This window comes from Lentinula edodes (genome assembly GCF_021015755.1).
Source record: "Lentinula edodes strain Le(Bin) 0899 ss11 chromosome Unknown C8R40scaffold_66, whole genome shotgun sequence".
In the NCBI taxonomy this organism is placed as follows: domain Eukaryota; kingdom Fungi; phylum Basidiomycota; class Agaricomycetes; order Agaricales; family Omphalotaceae; genus Lentinula; species Lentinula edodes.
The window spans coordinates 185,478-206,332 of NW_025764372.1; the positions used below are offsets into that span (position 1 = coordinate 185,478).

Here is a 20,855-nt window from a genome sequence, read left to right on the forward strand (position 1 = left end):
CTGCCTTCCGCGATTTCAATCCCTCGTTCAAATTCCCATTCAGACTTCCAGATCCAGATCCATTTCCGTTGCTGTTATTCTTCTTCGACATAATACTAACCGGCCGAAATGCAGAGTTGTTCAAATTCGACCGGTAAGACGAATTGCGGGAGAGTTCTGAATGCGAAGGGGAGCGAGAAATCGGTGACCGGGACGATTTGCGTGAGACAGAGCGCGATAGAGTACGCGAGCCGTCGGGAGAGTATTGTGGAGAGCGATGAGAAGAATAGCCGTACGGCGAAGGGGATGGCGGACCAGAGCGCGTGGAGAAAGGTGAATAAACATTGGGGTACGGTCCGTAAGTCGCGAGTGGATAGGTAGGAGAACGAATAGGTTGTGGTTGAAATAAAGTGGAGGATGAGGATGGAGGAGTCGGTTTTGTAGTCGCATCGTCATTATGTGACATTCAGAGAAGAGTGAACAGAGTAGTGGCAGTCGACAGAAGAGAAAGAAAAAGGGGTATAAAGTTACAAGGAGGCCGGATGATAAAACAGCCCGAGGAACAAAGAGCGTCCGTCGATCACGAAAAGTCGGCGAGACGCGAGAGAGCAATTATAAAAATGTTAAATGATCGTATAAAGTAGATAAGTGGAAAATGAGACGTAGACAGATAACGATAGAAGCGACGGAAAATGGAAGTTCGGAGATTGGTAGTCCAAATTTTGTATGGACAAGTTGGGTGTAGAGTAGTCGTACGAAAACAGAAAAACCGTAGATTCAAAGGGATGGAGGAAGAAAGGGAAAGAGGGGAGATGAATGACGAAAGAAAGTCCGAAAATTGAATGCAAGGAAATTTTTTCGTGTCGTTGCAATAATGGGTTCGGTTAGATAAGGTCCGATAAGGTTGAAGGGTTGAAGTCAATTGAAGGTATATAGGTACCGCAGCGTTGAGAACCGTAACAGTGCAACAGGGCGAAACATGTTCATTGATTTAACAAATGGAAACGCGTGGAATGAGCGGACGTATAAGCAGGTTTGTGTAGAGGTAAAGATAAGACGAAGAAGGTCCCAGGAGGTAAGATCATTGACCAGGTCAGTAAAACGTATAAAATAATAAGCGAAATAGAATCAACGCACGAGAAGTATTTTATCCGAGCTTATGCGAACGTTATGCGACTACCGAGCACGGGGATCTCGAACGTTCTTGTCTCAGTCCGGAAACGAAGTCCTCTTAGAGACCTTCAGCGTGATGCTTACTGGATGAACGATGAAGCATTTTTACTCACTGTAGATGAAAGTAAGTAACGCGCACGCGTGTTAGTGGCGATTCCTGTCCTCGATGTACGATACGATAAGGGCGAAATGGAATTGAGCTGGTCGCAGCGTGTCTGTGGGGTTGTTAGCACAGATTTTGAGAAGATGACGAGCTCCATGACTGACTAATGGAAGATGCCAAAAATAACGGCTTCTCCAGTGAGTTACACGTTCGGCTTTGCGAGTTTCCTGGGACTTCAAGTGAATGAATTTTTACTGACGAGCCGAAAACTGCCTCAATGCTTCAACAATCCAATGTGCACGTCGATGATTATGTCGATAGAGCAGAATATGTTATGTGGTGCTAGATAGCGGTGACGGTGATGGTGGTAGGGAAGAGGGATCACAGGCCGCGTATGTCGTTCTATATGCAGAGAAACATTGTGGAGTTGGTTCAGCGTGGCCATCAATAAGATGACTTCAAAGGCTCAAAGATGCAAACAATGACTTTCTTTGCATCCCAGATCGTTGCGTATGGCTCCAAACCCTTAACATCGTCTACGGTTCCTCGCAGTTCTCGCTGGTCATCGACTCATCGCAGCCTTTTGACGTCGTTTGTTGCGCATCTTGCGGAGAGCGGACAAAACTCGGCACCCGGTGGAGTAAAAAGGAAAGCCGCGGTAAGCTAAATGAATCGGACCGGAATCCCGAACACGATGACCATTGACCACGACGACCTGACGACGACTAGAGAGAACTTCCTGTCTAAGAATCAATAGCAAACATCTGGATAGAAAATACTCAGCCCAAGGTTCCCAAATGAAAAAGTTTGGCTTTCCAGGTACGTCTTCAAAACTCATTTACTAGCTGAGGAACATGTACAGTATATAATTCATTCACGGCTTACGAATCATCTCCAGACTCCAGCCCTACCTCGAGACGAAACTCTCCCTTGAAAATATTCCCCGCAAATACGTGTTTGTAGCCATGCACGACGACTCCAAACGACGCTCTCAAACCCGGGTCACGTCACCTTATCAGCTCCTCAGAACACTTTACTATCATGGGACACCGTCGAAGGAACATACGAACGAGCCCAACTAACAGGAAGCTTTACAGGTGTCCACCCCCCTGGTCCCTCTTGCCTCACTCCCGCCGAACTAGCACCTACATGCCCAAATTTGCGGCGATTCGACTTCCACACGACGGTTCCCTAATTGGCATTTGGGCAAAGTTAATCATGCGGTTGATGTGGTTACGCCGGATTACGCCTACGGACAGTAACGGGAATCATTATATTTCTGTCAGGCTGCACTATTTTGATAATCCACGGACAGACGGCGTTGGTTATTTGGGGAAGAAGATTGTAGGTGGGGTCGATGGGGAGCGAGGCTGAACTGTGGATGAGCGGGTTAAACTTGGTATTGGCATGTCATTTGCGGATGTCGAGGCTCAGGGTCGAATGAGGAGGTGAGTACTAGTTCGCAGTTACAAGTGATGTTACGCGGATGGGAATACCAAAACTTGTGAAACTTTGAAACCGATGAAGGGCCAAATGTAGCTTACGGAATACCTGGGAGATGCGGGGTTATTCTTTAGTTCCTCTAGCTTCTGCAGCAGTCGCCCATTTCCTGCTAGCAGAAGCGGTCTTCTTAGACCTCTTGGATGACCTAGGTTGTGAAGTCAGAGGGAAAAGGGGAAACTCGTGTGGAGGGTAGTTGGAAGGAAGGGAAATCAAGTGAAGCGAGACGGCGGATATGGAAAGGAGCAGAGGATAACCTGGAATGTTCTCCCTGGAAGATTCTTTCTCCTTGTACTCGATTCCCTCATCCCCAATAAATATCCCATATCCTCCACCTCAATCGTACAGTTATTGGCCTCCTCCAGCGCGTATTCGAGACCGAAATGGTTGAATTTGACGTACCGCGTCTTCGAAGGGAAATGAGTAATAAGCGCTCAAGTGGATTCAACTAATGGTAAGCCAATATCGGACATGTTTAACGAGTCAAGTAAGGTCAGTTCGCGCATCTGGCCTGTGGAGGGGCTTGACAACGCGAACGTTCCTTTCAAGAATGGATTCGTCCGCGAAGAAATAAAAAACATAAATTCAAACTAAAACGAACGCGAAGGAAAATCCAATTAGGGAATACTTGAGAGAACATAATAATAGACAAACCTGAATAATCCCTTTCATTCATCTAAGTTGAAGAGAACCAAGGTAGAAGAGGGAGAAGAAGGAGAGTTAACGGTCACATGTATGTGCTGGACTCGGGCGCTTGTTAGATTCTTTTCCACCCGCCACTCATGACAAGAAGAAAGACCATTTCCAAGGAGGGACCTGAAGAAAGGAAACAGAAGTTCTCGACATCATCTCCTCCTCCCGCAACTCCTGCTCAATCAAGCGTCCCGTCTACAGTATCGGGGACTCCTCTCCGGACCCACAGAAGCTCTTTCATGCATGAGGGACATACGTCCCCCACCATTCATCAGGCCGATCTCAAAAAGGTTATGCGTGCAGAGCTCGGAGACCAGACATGGCAGTTCCCTTTTGACCGCGTTGCCAACGTCGAGGAGATTCTTCATGGTGGTAACTGCTGTAGAGGTAGAGCAAGTCAGGTTACACAGATATCATATAGCGTTCCAGAGAATGTCTCTCCCTCACCTCACCCCTTTCTGACGACAACTCCTCTATCTCCAGTTGCCCTGCCGAGATGTTCAGCATGCGTCGCTTAATGCTGAGGCTAAGAAGGGAGTAGAAGCGCCTGTGAACTCTAAAAAGAGTTCCAGAATTCAGGTTGATTCCCGTACTCGATCAGAGACAAAGGTATCAAATATCCCAGACCCATCAACTCTCGCTATCACGCCGATTGGTGTACATGGGCCAACTCGAGATCTTGAAGATGTGAAGCAGGAGCTAATGATCTTGGTGAAACCCTTGAATCCGTGTCGAGGCGAAACTTTCCATGGATTGATGAAAGCTGCATGGCCAAAACGCGATCTTGGTTCAGGTCGTTCCTCAGTGCCGGAAGCGCGGATGCTCAATGACAAGTTCGGAACTTTGCGACATCATTATTCTTTTCCAGCAAGTCACTCACATGGAATCCCTATCTCCAACGACATTTTTCTTCCGACCGAGATGGAATTAAAGAAAGGAGTAGCAGAATTTCATTGGAACCTTTTTTCTCCGCACCAAAAGCATAGTTCACCCTTGCTTGAATATCGAAGCCTTCGGATTCACGTTGGGAAACTGATTGGAACCTCCCTGGTTTCCTCTCCCACCCCGCTCGTGTTATTTATAGCCATCCTCCATGCAATGCTAGGTCTGTGGCCGTTTGCTCTGAAGTAGGGTACCACTGATTACCATTACAGGATGGCTCGCGATATGCCAGGAGGCGCTTCAACATCGGGATGTCAGTGTTGGGAATGTTCTTAGATTGGAAAACCCGGTCGAAATGCCCTCGTTCAAATTCAAATCAGATATTGCGGATCTTATGGGCACACTATCCCTATCGGAAACCTTGCCGTTTACTGTTACCGACCAAATTACACGTCTTAAAAGTTCACTTGCTGAGCTGAAGGTAAACACCAGGTGCTCGGGTTTTATCATTGATGGGGACATGGCTATCGACTGGAAGACGTATTTTGATGTAAACCACGATGGCACTCGTTCCGTTAGTATATTTAATTGATTACTATGGCCTACAGTCTGACCCTTTCGCAGGGAACGCCTGAGTTTATGTCAGACAGACTACGAAGAAGCCTTCGTTTACCTAGGGCATACGTTCAATCCACGGTGGATGATCTTGCCTCCTTTTACTATGTTGGTCAATGGGCGGCAGTTTTCAACCCAAGCCATCAATCGAACCTGCTCGAAGAGCTCCGCAATGATATCGCTGGGTCTGTCACATCGCGAGAATCCGCATCTTCTCGCACTACCTAACTATATTACACCCGGAAAGGGCATGCCCTTTCCCTTAGCGTTTTGGGCCTTTCATGCCCTTTTTCTCATGGAAAGGCAAACCAGCCGGAAACCCAGTCTTCCTAAATCACTCCAAAACCTCTGTTTATGTCTCGTTTTCACTGGTTTGGTCAATATTGATATCATTTTGAGCTCCCATCCATAGCAAAAACCTCTTTTCACACCTTTGGATCTATGGAAAGGCAGTCCTGGTGGAAAGGCAGGTCATGTTCTAAATTCTCATTTACCTCCCTTTCCGGCTGTATATTGCCTTGAAAGCCCTCATTCTCCATTTTGATATGCATTGTAACTCAATTTCATATCCAATCCTCCTTATTTTGTTAATTTATGTCAATTTTGGCAGGCTGTTCGCTTATAGAATAGCCACACGACAATGGGGTATTGTCGTGGGAAATCTGGGAAATTTTGTTGGTCAAAGATAACAGGAACCACTGCAGCGATTCATGAAATTTTTGCTGGACCATCTAGATATACTTCCAAATATACCATAACCAACCTCCGATGAACCATTAGTCATCCAAATCATGCGGGAAAGGACATTGGAAATCACCCGCTTTCAGTTGGTTGGTCCAGCACAAATCAGCTAGAATAACAGGATCCAGATATTGTATCAACTATCTGAGTCAGCCAAAATACTCGTAAATAGTCCTTTTACACCCACCTGACACCATTCATTCTCAAGTAGAGTTTCTTATAGAATAGCCACATGACAATGGGGTATTGTCGTGGGAAATCTGGGAAATTTTGTTGGTCAAAGATAACAGGAACCACTGCAGCGATTCATGAAATTTTTGCTGGACCATCTAGATATACTTCCAAATATACCATAACCAACCTCCGATGAACCATTAGTCATCCAAATCATGCGGGAAAGGACATTGGAAATCACCCGCTTTCAGTTGGTTGGTCCAGCACAAATCAGCTAGAATAACAGGATCCAGATATTGTATCAACTATCTGAGTCAGCCAAAATACTCGTAAATAGTCCTAACTATATTACACTCGGAAAGGGCATGCCCTTTCCCTTAGCGTTTTGGGCCTTTCATGCCCTTTTTCTCATGGAAAGGCAAACCAGCCGGAAACCCAGTCTTCCTAAATCACTCCAAAACCTCTGTTTATGTCTCGTTTTCACTGGTTTGGTCAATATTGATATCATTTTGAGCTCCCATCCATAGCAAAAACCTCTTTTCACACCTTTGGATCTATGGAAAGGCAGTCCTGGTGGAAAGGCAGGTCATGTTCTAAATTCTCATTTACCTCCCTTTCCGGCTGTATATTGCCTTGAAAGCCCTCATTCTCCATTTTGATATGCATTGTAACTCAATTTCATATCCAATCCTCCTTATTTTGTTCATTTATGTCAATTTTGGCAGGCTTTTGAGGATTTGAACCACAATATCACTGGAAAGGCAGGTCATGTTCAAAATTCCCTTTTACCTCCCTTTCCGGCTGTATCCTCTGTTCTAAATTCTCATTGACCTCCCTTTCCGACTGTATATTGCCTTGAAAGCCCTCATTCTCCATTTTGATATGCATTGTAACTCAATTTCATATCCAATCCTCCTTATTTTGTTAATTCAACTCAATTTTGGCAAGCTTTTGAGGATTTGAACCACAATATCACTGGAAAGGCAGGTCATGTTCAAAATTCCCATTTACCTCCCTTTCCGGTGGTCCAGTCTATTCTAAATTCTCAATGACCTCCCTTTCCGACTGTATATTGCCTTGAAAGCCCTACTACTATTCCAACAAAAATATTAGTGTTATCTTCCCGAAACTTATATGTCGTTTATAACCATGAATTTTCATCACATTCCAAAACCCTTTTGTATACATATTTCCACTCCAAATACCTTACTTTTTTTGTATTTGGCCGAGAGGATTCAACGACTTTTTTTTTTTAGGGGGGTCACCCTCAGCCTATGTTAGGGGGGGTCACTCATACCACTCAATAATTGCAACAGCCTTTCTACACCTCAATTGGGACTGTTTTTGTGACTCTGGCAGTTACTGCAAGCATCTTTTTCCACCCCAGCAACTTAAAATAGCCATGATCTGATTTCGGGGTTAGGCAGTGTTTTGTTATTTTTCTTTCAAAGATCCATACCCTGGGACATTCCAACCAACTTGGTACCACATGACTGCAATTGGCATGACATGAAGGGGGGGTGGAGCTCTGCTCCACCCCTCCTTCACTGCACTGTTCTGTCACCCACTGACGGCCTTCTGTGGCTGTGTTCTTGGCACTGCCACACGCTACCTGTGTTGTCTGGCCCTTCTGAGGTTGCTTGACCTCCAAATAATAAACTGGTCCAAATCTGGGTGGTTTCATTGTGCAGTAGTGTTGGTCAATACTCCACCTCACCTCTCCACTACTGCAATTCTGTGAAGCCCTGCATGCCAAGATAGTACCAGTGGCATGTGGCTGTGCTTTTGGCACTGCCACACGCTACCAGTAGCGTGTGGCTGTGTTCCTGGCACTGCCACACAGTACCAGTAGCGTGTGGCTGTGTTGTTTGGCACTTCTGAGGTTGCTTGACCTCCAAATAATAAACTGGTCCAAATCTGGGTGGTTTCATTGTGCATCAGTGTTGGTCAATACTCCACCCCACCTCTCCACTACTGCAATTCTGTGAAGCCCTGCATGCCAAGATAGTACCAGTGGCATGTGGCTGTGCTTTTGGCACTGCCACACGCTACCAGTAGCGTGTGGCTGTGTTCCTGGCACTGCCACGCAGTACCAGTGGCATGTGGCTGTGCTCTTGGCACTGCCACACGCTACCAGTAGCGTGTGGCTGTGTTGTTTGGCACTTCTGAGGTTGCTTGACCTCCAAATAATAAACTGGTCCAAATCTGGGTGGTTTCATTGTGCATCAGTGTTGGTCAATACTCCACCCCACCTCTCCACCACTGCAATTCTGTGAAGCCCTGCATGCCAAGATGTTGTGGCCCACCTAAGACAGTACCAGTGGCATGTGGCTGTGCTCTTGGCACTGCCACACGCTACCAGTAGCGTGTGGCTGTGTTCCTGGCACCAGAAGTTGCCTGACCTCCAACAATTGATTGGTCCAGGTTTGTTGCTTGAGTGAACTTTGACTTAGTTATGTCCCAGTGGTTCAGTGGTAGAGCATTTGATAAATGTGAATTGGATTCCGTACAGAATGTAAATCTTGTCAAAAGGTCAGGGTTCGAATCCCTGCTGGGACTATTTCGTCTCTGATTGCTTTTTTTTATTCCCATGACCGAATAGGAGTATTCTACCATCGACAAAGGTGGTAATTCCCATGACCAAACATGAGTATCATACCGTCGATGACGGACGAGATTAACACCCCACCCCACCTCTCCACTGCAATTCTGTGAAGCCCTGCATGCCAAGATGTTGTGGCCCACCTAAGACAGTACCAGTGGCATGTGGCTGTGTTGTCTACCAGAAGTTGCCTGACCTCCAACAATTGATTGGTCCAGGTTTGGGTCTGTATTGTGTAGCAGGGCTGGTCCATAGAACACCTTTTTCTTCAGTGCAATATTCTGAATCCCATTGTCTTCCTCTGTGTTGTCTGGCACCAGAACTTGCCTGACCTCCAATAGTTAACTGGTCCCTACTGGACCAGATTTTGCTCCAACTAGTAAACTGGTCCAGATTTGGGTGTTGGTACTATGTAACAGTGCTGGTCAATACTCCACCAATTTTCTGAATCCCTGCATGCCAACATCTTGTGGCTAACGCTACCCCACAGTACCAGTAGCATGTGGCTGTGCTTTCTGGCACTTCTGAGGTTGCTTGACCTCCAAATAGTAAACTGATCCTAATCTGGGTGTTTTCATTGTGCAGCAGTGTAGGTCAATACTCCACCCCACCTCTCCACTCCTGCAATTCTGTGAAGCCCTGCATGCCAAGATCTTGTGGCCCACCTAACACTATCACACAGTACCAGTGGCTGTGTTGTCTGGCACCAGAAGTTGCCTGACCTCCAATAGTTAACTGGTCCAGGTTTTGCTCCTTGAATCTTGGTGAATTCTTTGAACCTTCTGACTGTCTGAAGCATTAAATTTTGACCAGTAAATGTGACTCCACCTTCCACTGATGAAGCTAAACATTAAATCTGATGCACCCATTCCCACCTTGCCAGCAAACTGTCCCAAAATTTGGGTATTCTATACTTCCCTCGGTCGCCCCAATTCTAGGGGTTATATACCAATTGCTCAGTGAAAGCAACCAAAACCAATCCCCAGCTTGTAACACATAATATGGTGTGGAAAGTTCCCACTGCTATGATTTGTGCCTTAGGTGACAAAGGCCCCCTCGTACCCTCTACAACTAAGACCCCCACCTTTTTCAAGTAGTTTTGATACCAGAGGGGTACAAAATACCTGATATGCAGCTCACACAACTAGATAGACTTAACTCATTGGAGTATAGCTAGCCCATTAGTATGCATTGCAATGAGAAAGGCCCACATTCTGTGGAGACTCCAGAAATCAAGCTGCATTTAGTGTTTACCCGCCATTAGGGGTATCAGAGACTCCTAGGGGACAGACTAGGGGACAAATTATAGGGTACAGCTAGAGGACAGCTGGGGGACAGCTAGGGTACAGCTAGAGAGAACTAGAGGGCAGCTGTCACACAAATTCCGGCAGATACTTGTTGCCTGAATTGAGCGCCTATTCACTTCTTCTGGAAAATCAGGCACTTGTTGGAGCTAAGATAAAGTAATTCCATCAGCAAACAACATGAGAATCATGCTGTCCACGAAGGTGCTCATTGGTGGCAATTCCCATGAGCAAACAAGGATGTCTATGAAGGTGATTATCAATACCTTCCTTGAATGAACTTTGAGCTAGTCAAGTCCCAGTAGCATTCCTGCTGGGACTTTCTTTTTCAGACTTACTTCCTTTGTTGCCATCAATAAGACTATGGCAAAACCACCTGTAGTCCTCATAATTATTTCTCATACTCAACGTGGTGCTTATTCGTGGCAATTCCCATGACCAAATGTGAGAATAGAACTCTCTTCTGAGCAGCGTAGCGCACATTCATCGTCACTAACAGGCTAGGGTTGAAATCCCTGTTGAGACTTTAGGTCAGTTTATTGTTGGTGGAATATTTTTGCACTCTGACACTCAATGTAGTCAAGTACATTCAGTCGCATACCTCAATAACTCAGTGGTAGAGTGTTTGACATACATTGTCTCCTGATGTACCTCTTACTTTATTCTTGCGATGAGAAAGGCCCACATCCCATGGACACTCCAGACTTGCATTTAGTGGGGTAAACACTGCCACAAGCAGAGCCTTGAAACCGTACTTCCTCAACAGCGCTTAAGTTTCTCAATTTAGGTCCGTAAGCGCCCAATTTTCTAAATTAGGCATTATAAGTTCTCAATTAGGCATATGGGCGCCCAGCTTCTCCATTAGGTACATAAGCGCCCAAGCTTTCCAATTAGGCATTCCAGGTTCCCAATTGGGCGTGTAAGCGCTCAAGCTCCTCAATCAGGCATGTACTGTAAGTGTCCCAGGTTCCACTTAGGGGTTAGTGCTGATTATCTGAGCACCTCCCACACTTAGTCTGCAAGGACCACTCGTTTCACACACATCAGGCAAAATCACCTGCCACAGAAATCACACTACCTAATAGGAGGAATTTCACTTTACCAGCAGCTAATTACAACTCGCACTCTCCAGAGGCAAAACGGTACGAGAGGAGTGGTCTTCCAATTAATTACCACACGTCACTTCCATTTTCATTCTGGTTCTCACTTGGACTCTCAACTTTTTCCTTCTGTTTTTGAAAAAATCGTGCTCACCGGTATCCAGGTCAGCCTTGTTACAACTAGTAGGAATCAAACATGTTATAATGTTGCTATAGACTAAACCAGGTGCTGTTAATATTGAGCCGTAGCAAGTAATGCGACCACAATGTTTGACCCTAGTCAAGTAGGTTTAATGGCTTAATGGTAGAGTATTTTACGTACATAGGTTTGTCGTCCTCCAGATATTTTTTGTCGTTGACGTACCTGCTGTCCCATTTTTGACACTCGGCCTTGATGTTGAAGTAGTCAAACAGCATCAGTGCAAAGCTGTAATAGCTCAGAGGTAGAGCATCTGTCAAATATAGTGTGGTATTGCCGACTCGGAGCATGTCATACATATTCACAGAAGTCCATATATTCTAATGGATTTTTTTCCATTTGCTATCAATGGGACTATTCCCACACTTTCTCTAGTGCCCTTCCATAGTCACTACAATGACATGTTCCTGCAAGCACATTACATAGAGTGAGGACCAAATCTTTAACCTTTACCTGGGCATTTTTGCATTGCCTCAGTAGCTCAGCGGTAGAGCGTTTGGTTAATGCCCGGAAGGGCAATGTCAAAGTAATCAAGAGGTTAGGGTTCGAATCCCCACTGAGGTGGTAGCTAATGCTGTACTTTGAGCACTTTTATTATCCTAGGCGCCTACCCCTGCAATATTGGCACTCAACTTTCACTTTGTAGTATGTAGTCAAGTAGGTTCAGTACAATCTTCCATGGTGCTCCTGGAAATGGTGGTAATACACGCGAAAGTCTTATTTAATGGAGCCAAATTGGGCACAGGTAAGTGGATTTCCTGACAGCCCTCAATGGCTTAGTGGTAGAGCGTCTGATAGGTATTGCTTCCCTTGAGTATTGCCCAAGTTGACAGAAGGCTAGGGTTCGAATCCCTATTGAGGCATTAGGTCCATGTAAGCATTTTTCATTTACTATTTTGTTTTCGCCACTAATAGGACCATTCAAGACTTATTCTAGTGGTCATCACTGTTTCTTGTAGTCAACATTATGACCTGTTCAAATCCTGACTGCACACACCTTGTATAGAGTGAGGCTCAAATTCTTGACGTCTAATTAGGAAATTCGTTTGATAGTTGGCACTGTCACATTTGTTCAGTGGTAGATAAGAGCCTTCCGTCAACTTTGCGCAGGGCAATGTGACTAACAGGCCAGGGTTGAACCTGGATTGCAGCAGCAGTTGACTCTGTTTTTCCAAATATCTAAGTTGACTCAGGGACCCAATTTTTGGATTCATGGTAGTCAAGTAGTCATTACAATGTGCCTGCTTCAGAAACATCCTTCCCATAATTTAACTTAGACTTGCATCCACGTTGTGACCATCAATGATGTGATGGAAGCAATGTATTGCTGGTGTGCAGGCCAGTTAAATAGACCTGCACTAGTATAGTGGAACTTGGATGACGCAGGTTTCAGGCGAATTGAGGTTCATGGGAAAGCAACCTTTGGTGATGTGCGTTTCATGGGAAAGAACATGGAAGGAGTTGGTTGCTCACTTCTTAGCTGGTAATGAACCACAGCTAGGAGGAAGTGAACAACCAACTGTCATTCCAAGGATACTCATATTAGTTTTTTGTCGTTGTTTGTCTCATTATGGAATTCAGCCTACATAGATACAGGAAAATGTGACATGATCTACAGGTACATATCAATAATGTAAACCTGGAAACATTACCACCACCCAGTATCATCTTGTTTCCATTTGAACTTGCCCACATTGAAACTTGAGAGGTTGTATCTGCAAATGCCACCTGTAACAGATCAATAGCAGGCATTGATAGTTAACAGAAACTCAGCTGGTGAACCCAAATTCCAAACCAATACTCCTCCTGACCAACCCTGGCAACAGACCAACCCACCCCAGAAGCCACAGACAGCCAGCACAACTAAACTACAGAAAGCATACACTAATAAAGCAACACGTAGTACAACTAGACTATAAAGAGTATCAAAGTATATACAAAGAAACCAAAAAAACAATACAATTAGAGCCTGTCGCAATCATCAGCAAAAACTATACGATTAATAGAAAGGACACCTACCCGGAAGATGCAGGTCGAGGTCTGTGCACAAAGCATAACTAAACTACATATAATATATAGTACTACAAACAACAGACCCAGAAACCAAGAAACGGTGCGATTAAAACCTATGACAATCATTAGTTCAGCGGACACAGGCTATCGAAAAAAGACGCACATACCATCTAAGCTACAGCAGCAGTCGCGAGGACTGGGGAGATTATGGTCGTCCAGACCTGTCCTGCGTTCCCAGTGAAAACGAAGAATTCGATGTGTTGCCGTCCACCTTACGAAGGTGGAACGTTAGCAAAATTATTGGAACAGGCGAAACACTCACAATTATTGCACCAGAGTCGCGGTCGATCCAGGCAGCTGTCCTCCAATGCTAGATGCGCGATCGATTCTACAATACCGATGGGTTTGCGTCGAAACCCAGAACCTCAGACTTACCGGCCCTCCTCCTCGTCATCGTCGGGACTGGCGCCATCCAGATCCTCCCCGGAAACGGACATTGGTTGTCCCATTCTGCCCTCCTACGATGGAAATCCTTCGTCATACCGATTTTCCACAACACACCCCCGTCCACGAACGCGTAGAGAAAGCCTGGACCATCGGCAGGCGAGATTACTCGAGCCAGGCGCGATAAGAGGAGGCGCAGTAGGCGGTGAAAAGCACGTCGGGCCATGGAATTATTGTTGGTAAAGGTGGATGGGGGAGAAGGTCGCGAGTTGGGTGTGAAGACGAGATTAGTGGTCAGAAAGGCTGGGGGGTCTTGGACTTGGTGTCAAGAAGGCTGAAGGAACCTACAGCGTCGAATGGAAGGATGGAAACGGGCCGGACGTTGCAAGAAGGTCTGCCGGCGCTAAAGTGACGTACTCAGTTCGGACGGTCGGGATGAAACGGACGTTGACGCGGCTCTCAAAACAGCCAGCCCCTCGTTTGATGTCGACACACTCCTCTAGCTGAGTACGAACGGTTAGTAGCTTTGCAGGCCCTCATTTACCCCAAAATAATGCAATACCCAAGCACAGACGACTCAAGCAATACCTTTTTAAGCCAAATCTATCCCATCCGTCCTCTTTCCAGACAGTCCTCTCCACATTCACCTCCCAATCTTCAGGTTTGAGATTGCTGAGCATGGTACCGGGGAATCGGACAGGCTGGGATGCCCAAAGTTGACCATTAACTTGAAGGGTATTCCACGAGAATGTCGTCCTTGGGCCGCACAGTTAGAATACCATTTGTTGTTGTCGTGTCCAAGCCCTTGGAATCTTAAACATCCATCTTGAGGAGATTCTGCATGAGATTGAAGCCAAGTGTTGAGATATCCCCCATTAGTGTAATAAAATTTGATATATTGACATGGAAGAGAGAAGCAAAGAAAGTTTTAAGTTAAGCGCTCATTCCACTCCCACAATGTCAACTAGAGCACCGCCACACTGTGAACTCACAGTGTGGCAGTGCACGGGCGTTAAAACGCTGAGGCCAGAGGGATGATGTCATTATTTACGGGCGTTAAACCTCTGAGGCCAGAGGTATGATGTCATACCTTTTCACATAACTTCTATGACGTAGTCCCTGCATACTTCTCAGCTCTGTTATGGGTCTTGGAGGCTCGCAGTCCACCTGAGAGATTGTGTACTCATTTTAGCAATAATCATATCCCACAGCTATACAACGTTGGCTGTAGTGAAACAACTTAAGTCTCAGGTTCCTAGCATTCCCTAAAAGCCATTGCTGGTCATGGATTCAATATGAACGGCTACACCATAAGCATTCCATAGCAGATTTGTAGCACAACAAGATTCTGTGTGACCAGATTGTCGTGACTGTGAATGGGTCCCCAGTGAGACATATAACCAGCTGTGCCTACAGTAAACCAGCACCGTGAACACCTTCACAACAAGCCCCAGTGAGGGGGAACATTGTTTAGAAACCAAACACGGTTTTCCTCAGGATAGACAAGCAACAGTTCGCATTCTCAGAGTGGCGAGTCTTCATTAATGTGGCATGAAGTGCATAAAACCCTTCCCATGCCTCACTTAAGCCCATATCATTGAATATCAACATTAGCTTGTTGCACACCCTCCCAGGCGCATATCTTAATATCTCACCCAAGAATATTCCAGATAACCCCTATGAATTTTACTGGGAAATAGTTTTCCAATTGACCTAACCACCAAAAACTGGAAACAAAGAAAAAAACAGTGAATATTTTTCAATAAATCCCAATTTCTATTTAGTTCAATCCAGTAATGGTACCAACATGACATGTACCCATCAGTCAATTCTCGTGTCTCAAGTTGTTCATCATGAAGGTACAACACAGGTAGGTTTGCATAACAACTGACCCGAACGTTGTCACTCAATATACCAAACCATCAAAATTTCCATTGAGGAGTTCATCATCACTAGGCAATACAGGACGAGTGCAGTAACAATACAAATTATTTCCCTCTTGGCGAGACTTGCACAAGTTGTGGTTGTCTCGCCATTCACACATACGGGTTGTTTCTGGGCATTCCAGGCAGACCATATCCCAGTGGATCAGCACTCCCAACGGGAATCCTAGGCTTTTTCGCAAGTTGCAATTTGATCTGAATTCCTGGATTCACCCTCCGGTAATCATTCATCGCCTTTTCAGCTGCAGCATTTACCTAAGAAGTCCTGTTCAATATAACCCGTGGTTGTTGCATTCAAGGACTTACCTCCTGAGTGTGGCGGTGTTCAAGAGGTTCCCACAGGGGACACTTTTGAGTGGCGGCGCTGGACTCGGGACCTCCAGGAACAGTAGTCTGTCAAAGAGTGAATATACAATCCGGAATTAAAGAAACGAGGAGACAGACGTTGAAGTGCTCATAACTGGTTACCTCCTTTCGGCAAACATAACATGACATTGTGCGGCAAAAAGGACAGGTCATCTTATTACACTGGGGAAAAACAATCAATGTTTATCATAACAACATTGTCATCCCGAGTTCTCACCCCCTCGTCCTTAACGAAAGCTATCAAAAGTCGGGCGTCATAAGCTCAATCGCAGTCTACAGAAGAGGAACTCTCCCCACCTTTATCACAACGAGGACAGTTTCTCATCAATGCACGAGCTGTAATTATCATCAGACAAGTTGAAAAACAGAACTGTCACGAAGCGGCAGAGGCGGAGTGACTAACGGAGCGAGAAAGCGGAGCGACTAAGCAGAACGGTGAGGCGGAGCAACTGGACAAGGCAACAAGGCGGAGCGACTAAGCAGAACGGCGGCGAGCTGGTCCCAGATAATGACAGAGATATATTGAGTATCGTAGTCATAGGTAATAATAAGTAAGCACATACCTGGTCCCAGATAATGACAGAGAGGTCAAGATAAGGGACCAGGCTGTGGAGGGTTGGCTATATATACATAATCCGGTCTGCGAGAAACAACGATGTAATACTGTACAGTTTAGGAACAAGGAAGGTGGCGGAAGCCAGTAGAAGGAGAAGATGGGTCAGGTGGATCAGTAATCGATGGATCAGTAATCGATGGGGGTTTGACAGTGATGGGATGATGTATCGTACAAGTAAAGGCGTCGAGACGGTGAGAAAAGGAAAATGATAGGGGCTGTGTACTTTATGACATTACCCCCCTCCTTATGACCATTGCCCTCGATGGTCAAGGCTTTGCCGCTGTTGGGTGTTTTTTATGAAAGGCCCGAACAATTTTTGGTGCTCGACTGAGGTTGGCTGCGGGTTCCCAAGAGTTGTGCCCTGCGTCGTAACCTTTCCACTTAACCAAATATTCCAACTTCTTCCATCGAACCCGGCTGTCTAAGATCTCCTCTACTTCGTATTCCGGTTCGTCTTCATCCTCTAAGTATACCGGCTCTGGTGGTGTTGGTATTTCGCCATTAATGGAGTTGCCTTTCCAGGGGTATAGTTTATCAACATGGAAGACGGGATGGAGGCGATCTAGGGATAGGGGAAGGTCAAGGCGGTAGTCTAAAGGGCCAATTTTCTCCAGAATGCGATAAGGGCCAAGCTGTCGATCTCCTAACTTTTCACTGGAAAGCTGAAGGTTAATGTCCTCTGCACTGAGCCAGACTAGGTCTCCAACTTTAAATTGATGAGCTTTCCGCTTCCCGCGTTCGTATCCCTCCTTCTGTTGTTTCTTTCCTATCTATATTACACCTCTATTACCGGTCTAGTTCCTTTGCACCTATACTGGCCTAGGTAGTGAGTAGAACACTCTACACAGTGAGTAGGATACTCTACACAGTGAGCACAACACCCTCTCATCACTCTACACAGTGAGCTCACCACTACTGTTGCCCACAGTGACCTCCACACTGTGCTCAATGCTGCTGCTCATTGCCATACACAGTGAGCTCAACACTGTATACAGTGTCCTCAATGTTGTCTCAGACAGTGACCTCAATGCTGTCCACAACAAGCTCTATGCTGTCCTACACAGTGAGCTCAGCACTGTATACAATGAGCTGGTCATTGTCTTGGACAGTGAGCTAGTCATTGTCCTCCACAGTGAGCTCAACACTGTATGCAATGAGCTGGTCATCATCTCCCACAGTGAACTCAACATTGTCAGACACAGTGAGCTTGTTGTTGCTGTTGTAGACAGTGAGCTCGATGTTGTCATAGACAGTGAGTTTGTTGTCATCGTTGTAGACAGTGAGCTCGACGTTGTCAGACACAGTGAGCTTGTCATCGCTGTTGTAGACAGTGAGCTCGACGTCATCATAGACAGTGAGCTCATTGTCATCATTGTAAACAGTGAGCTCGATATTGTCATAGACAGTGAGCTTGTTGTCATCGTCGTAGACTGTGAGCTCAACGTTGTCAGACACAGTGAGCTTGTCATCGCTGTTGTAGACAGTGAGCTCGACGTCGTCATAGACAGTGAGCTTGTCATTGCTGTTGTACACAGTGAGCTTGACGTCGTCGTAGACAGTGAGCTCATTGTCATCGTCATAGACAGTGAGCTCATCGTCATCATCATAGACAGTGAGCTCGACATCGTCATAGACAGTGAGCTCGTCGTCATCGTCGTAGACAGTGAGCTCGACGTCGTCATAGACAGTGAGCTTGTCATTGCTGTTGTACACAGTGAGCTTGACGTCGTCATAGACAGTGAGCTTGACGTCGTCATAGACAGTGAGCTCGTCGTCATCGTCGTAGACAGTGAGCTCGACGTCGTCATAGACAGTGAGCTCAATACTGTCCACTGTCAGCCCAGATGTCCATTTTACGTATAGAATTGAAAGTGATTCTATACGTAAACGTCTCTGAGATTTTACGTACAGAATTTTGAAAATTCCATACGTAAAATTTTTGGCTTGTTCGATTCTTGACCAAGTTTTTCCCACGGGGGTCCAAAAAAGCGCACTTTTATAGCCTTCTGACATAGCTTTGCACATCAACTCAAGTGCTCAGCACTGTACACAGGGAGCTCAACACTGTATACAGATAGCTGAACACTGTACACAGGGAGCTCAACACGCTGCTCTACACAGTGGGCCATGGAAAGCTCCTTTCCCATTGCTGTGCTATACATCACTGTGTATAGCAAGCTCAACACTATGTACATTGAGAGACATCTTTACATTAGTGGAGAATATACTCCGATTCTGGTCACGCACTTGTCACCATTAGACTCGCAGTACAAAAAAACCTAGGGTCACCCACCAGTATCATTGAAATTGGAGCACTGGTTGACCCGCAAGTTGCAATACTAGTTTGTTACTTGTTATTTTGTTTTGCTTATAGCAGCGTGAATACTTCGGCGCACAACGTCGCAGTCACGTGCTTCACCTCGCCTCTCTCCGCTCTTCATTTTCAATTTTCGATATTTTCCGTGAAGCGTGGGAACTAATTTCCGTTTTTAGTGCGCCGCTCCGAGTTTTCCTCTGGGGCGCTTTTCAGAGTCATTTATTGCCCTTTTAGGCAGTCAGACGCTTATTGCTCATTATGGTAGGGCGCTTGTTTTTATGCCTTATTAGGGTGGCCCAGCGCTTTATTGCTATTTCAAGTAATTCCTGCAGTTTCTGCCATGTATGGACATTCTGCCTTGAAAGACTCATAGAGGGCGCATTTTTTGACCTTATAAGGAAATTCTTGAAGATTTATGATCCTGGGACCCGCCTCTTCATTTTCATTTTTTTCTTCATTGGCGGGTAGCGTGGGAACTTAGGCACAGCCACACCTCGGTGGAGCCAAAACTCGGAGTGCACACTTGGATAAGTTCTGAGGAGCCCCCTCCTGCACAATGAGAACTTGGACATGCTGTTGAAGGTACTGATGCACTTGTAACTACTGCATACCTGATGGAAAGGTATTGGTAATGGCTTAGACTGGGGCTCCAAAATAGCTTCTTATAAGAGTGGAATACAGGTGTTTGAAGTAGTGGAGTGTATTAGTGCTGCAACAGATACAACTTGTGTGTCGACGACTGGACGTACTTTCTATACACAAACTTTTTACGTATAGGTTTTGGTTCAATTCTATACGTAAAGTTTTAGAGGTGGATTCTTTTTTTTCCAATATTTCTCCAGCCATGAACCAGTTAGTGAAGGTGCCCGAGATGACCACGCTGACTAAGCATGTTGTGGCATTTACAAGTGTTTTGACTTGTGAAACAGATAGGTATTACATATCACCAAGTAACATCTGAGCAACCTCCCACTCTTCCAATTCATCTCCCAGCCCAGCTTCAATAGCCAGAGTTTTCCAGTCTGCCAGAACAGTCATGAACCAGACCACAATCTCTTCCTCAACAACTCGAACAGGGCGGGGTTCCAATACAGTATGTTCACTGTTATGGAACATTAGTGTGTGAGTTCTAAAGAAGGATGTTGTAGCTCACGTGCTACGGACCCATTGCTGGGTAATCTCCATGATTGAATGAGCATGATTACCACTCCAATGGAATTGGAGGATGAATGGTCTTGGGCCCCAACGTAGATCATAAAGGACAACATGACGACGGTCAATACGACGCTGTGCGAAGAAGGCTTGGATAACTGGAGGGAATTGTGAAACAACTTGGTGTGTAAAGACGAAGAGCATGTTGAGTAATGGTTAGATGCTTTTGAAGGTGAGGGGTGGGGGTAAATTGAGGGGGATAGAGAGCTGTTATATATGTTTGAGGGGTGATAAAGATCAATGACAGCGTGTGATTTGAGTAACAATGGCAAGGATATGATTGGGTAGAGATTTGATAACAAGTGAACAGTGCTCAAGTTTACATACAGAGCAATTATTTGGAATGGGACATGGGAATGAAGCATCAGTATTGAGGATTGATTGGTAGTTTTGGTAATGATTGCAACAGTTGGAGCAAGTACATTGACATGGAAGTCAGATGACAGGTGTGAAGAGAAGAGGTGTAAGACAAGTGAGTTTGATGAAAGGGGTGACAGAGTGTTGGTGAACCCCGGGGAGTATGAACCGCATGGGGGGGTGCAATGAAGTTGATGTGGCAGAAGAAGTCAAGTAGTGAATGCAATGGAAGGTGAAAGAATAATGAAATTGTTTGTTGAAGAACAAGAAGAGAGAAAGTGGATGAAGAAAGGATAAGATAGGAAAGGGGTTGAAATTTAGTTTGAGTTGTAATAAAAGTGGGTTGGGTGACGTCGGAGGGTTAGGTTAGGGTTAGGGGTTAGGGGTTAGGGGTTAGGGGTTAGGGGTTAGGGGTTAGGGGTTAGGGGTTAGGGGTTAGGGGTTAGGGGTTAGGGTTAGGGGTTAGGGGTTAGGGGTTAGGGGTTAGGGGTTAGGGGTTAGGGGTTAGGGGTAGGGGTTAGG

General features: G+C 45.6%; 2 protein-coding genes and 3 non-coding genes across 5 annotated transcripts; 4 read left to right on the forward strand and 1 right to left on the reverse strand.

Moving 5' to 3' along the window:
* Window positions 1–3,987: 3,987 nt before the first annotated feature.
* Window positions 3,988–4,579, forward strand: C8R40DRAFT_1134279 (uncharacterized protein; the record flags this gene model as incomplete). The annotated part of the gene is made up of 1 exon (XM_046229298.1): window positions 3,988–4,579. Exon 1 carries the CDS (start codon window positions 4,151–4,153, stop codon window positions 4,577–4,579), a length of 429 nt encoding a protein of 142 aa, XP_046079749.1. The 5' UTR covers window positions 3,988–4,150.
* Window positions 4,580–8,317: 3,738 nt separating this feature from the next.
* Window positions 8,318–8,419, forward strand: C8R40DRAFT_t293. Its single transcript has one exon. It is a non-coding gene; the product is annotated as a tRNA-Ile (tRNA).
* A 3,116-nt stretch (window positions 8,420–11,535) lies between these two features.
* On the forward strand, window positions 11,536–11,629 carry C8R40DRAFT_t294. Its single transcript has one exon. It is a non-coding gene; the product is annotated as a tRNA-Ile (tRNA).
* Window positions 11,630–11,830: 201 nt separating this feature from the next.
* C8R40DRAFT_t295 lies at window positions 11,831–11,928 on the forward strand. The gene has a single exon. It is a non-coding gene; the product is annotated as a tRNA-Leu (tRNA).
* Window positions 11,929–12,713: 785 nt separating this feature from the next.
* On the reverse strand, window positions 12,714–13,748 carry C8R40DRAFT_1074701 (uncharacterized protein; the record flags this gene model as incomplete). Its single annotated transcript, XM_046226751.1, has 6 exons — window positions 12,714–12,793; window positions 12,902–12,949; window positions 13,085–13,105; window positions 13,162–13,191; window positions 13,401–13,466; window positions 13,514–13,748. The coding sequence occupies 6 exons, from the start codon at window positions 13,746–13,748 to the stop codon at window positions 12,714–12,716; spliced, it is 480 nt and encodes a 159-aa protein (XP_046079750.1).
* Between the last annotated feature and the right edge of the window lie 7,107 nt (window positions 13,749–20,855).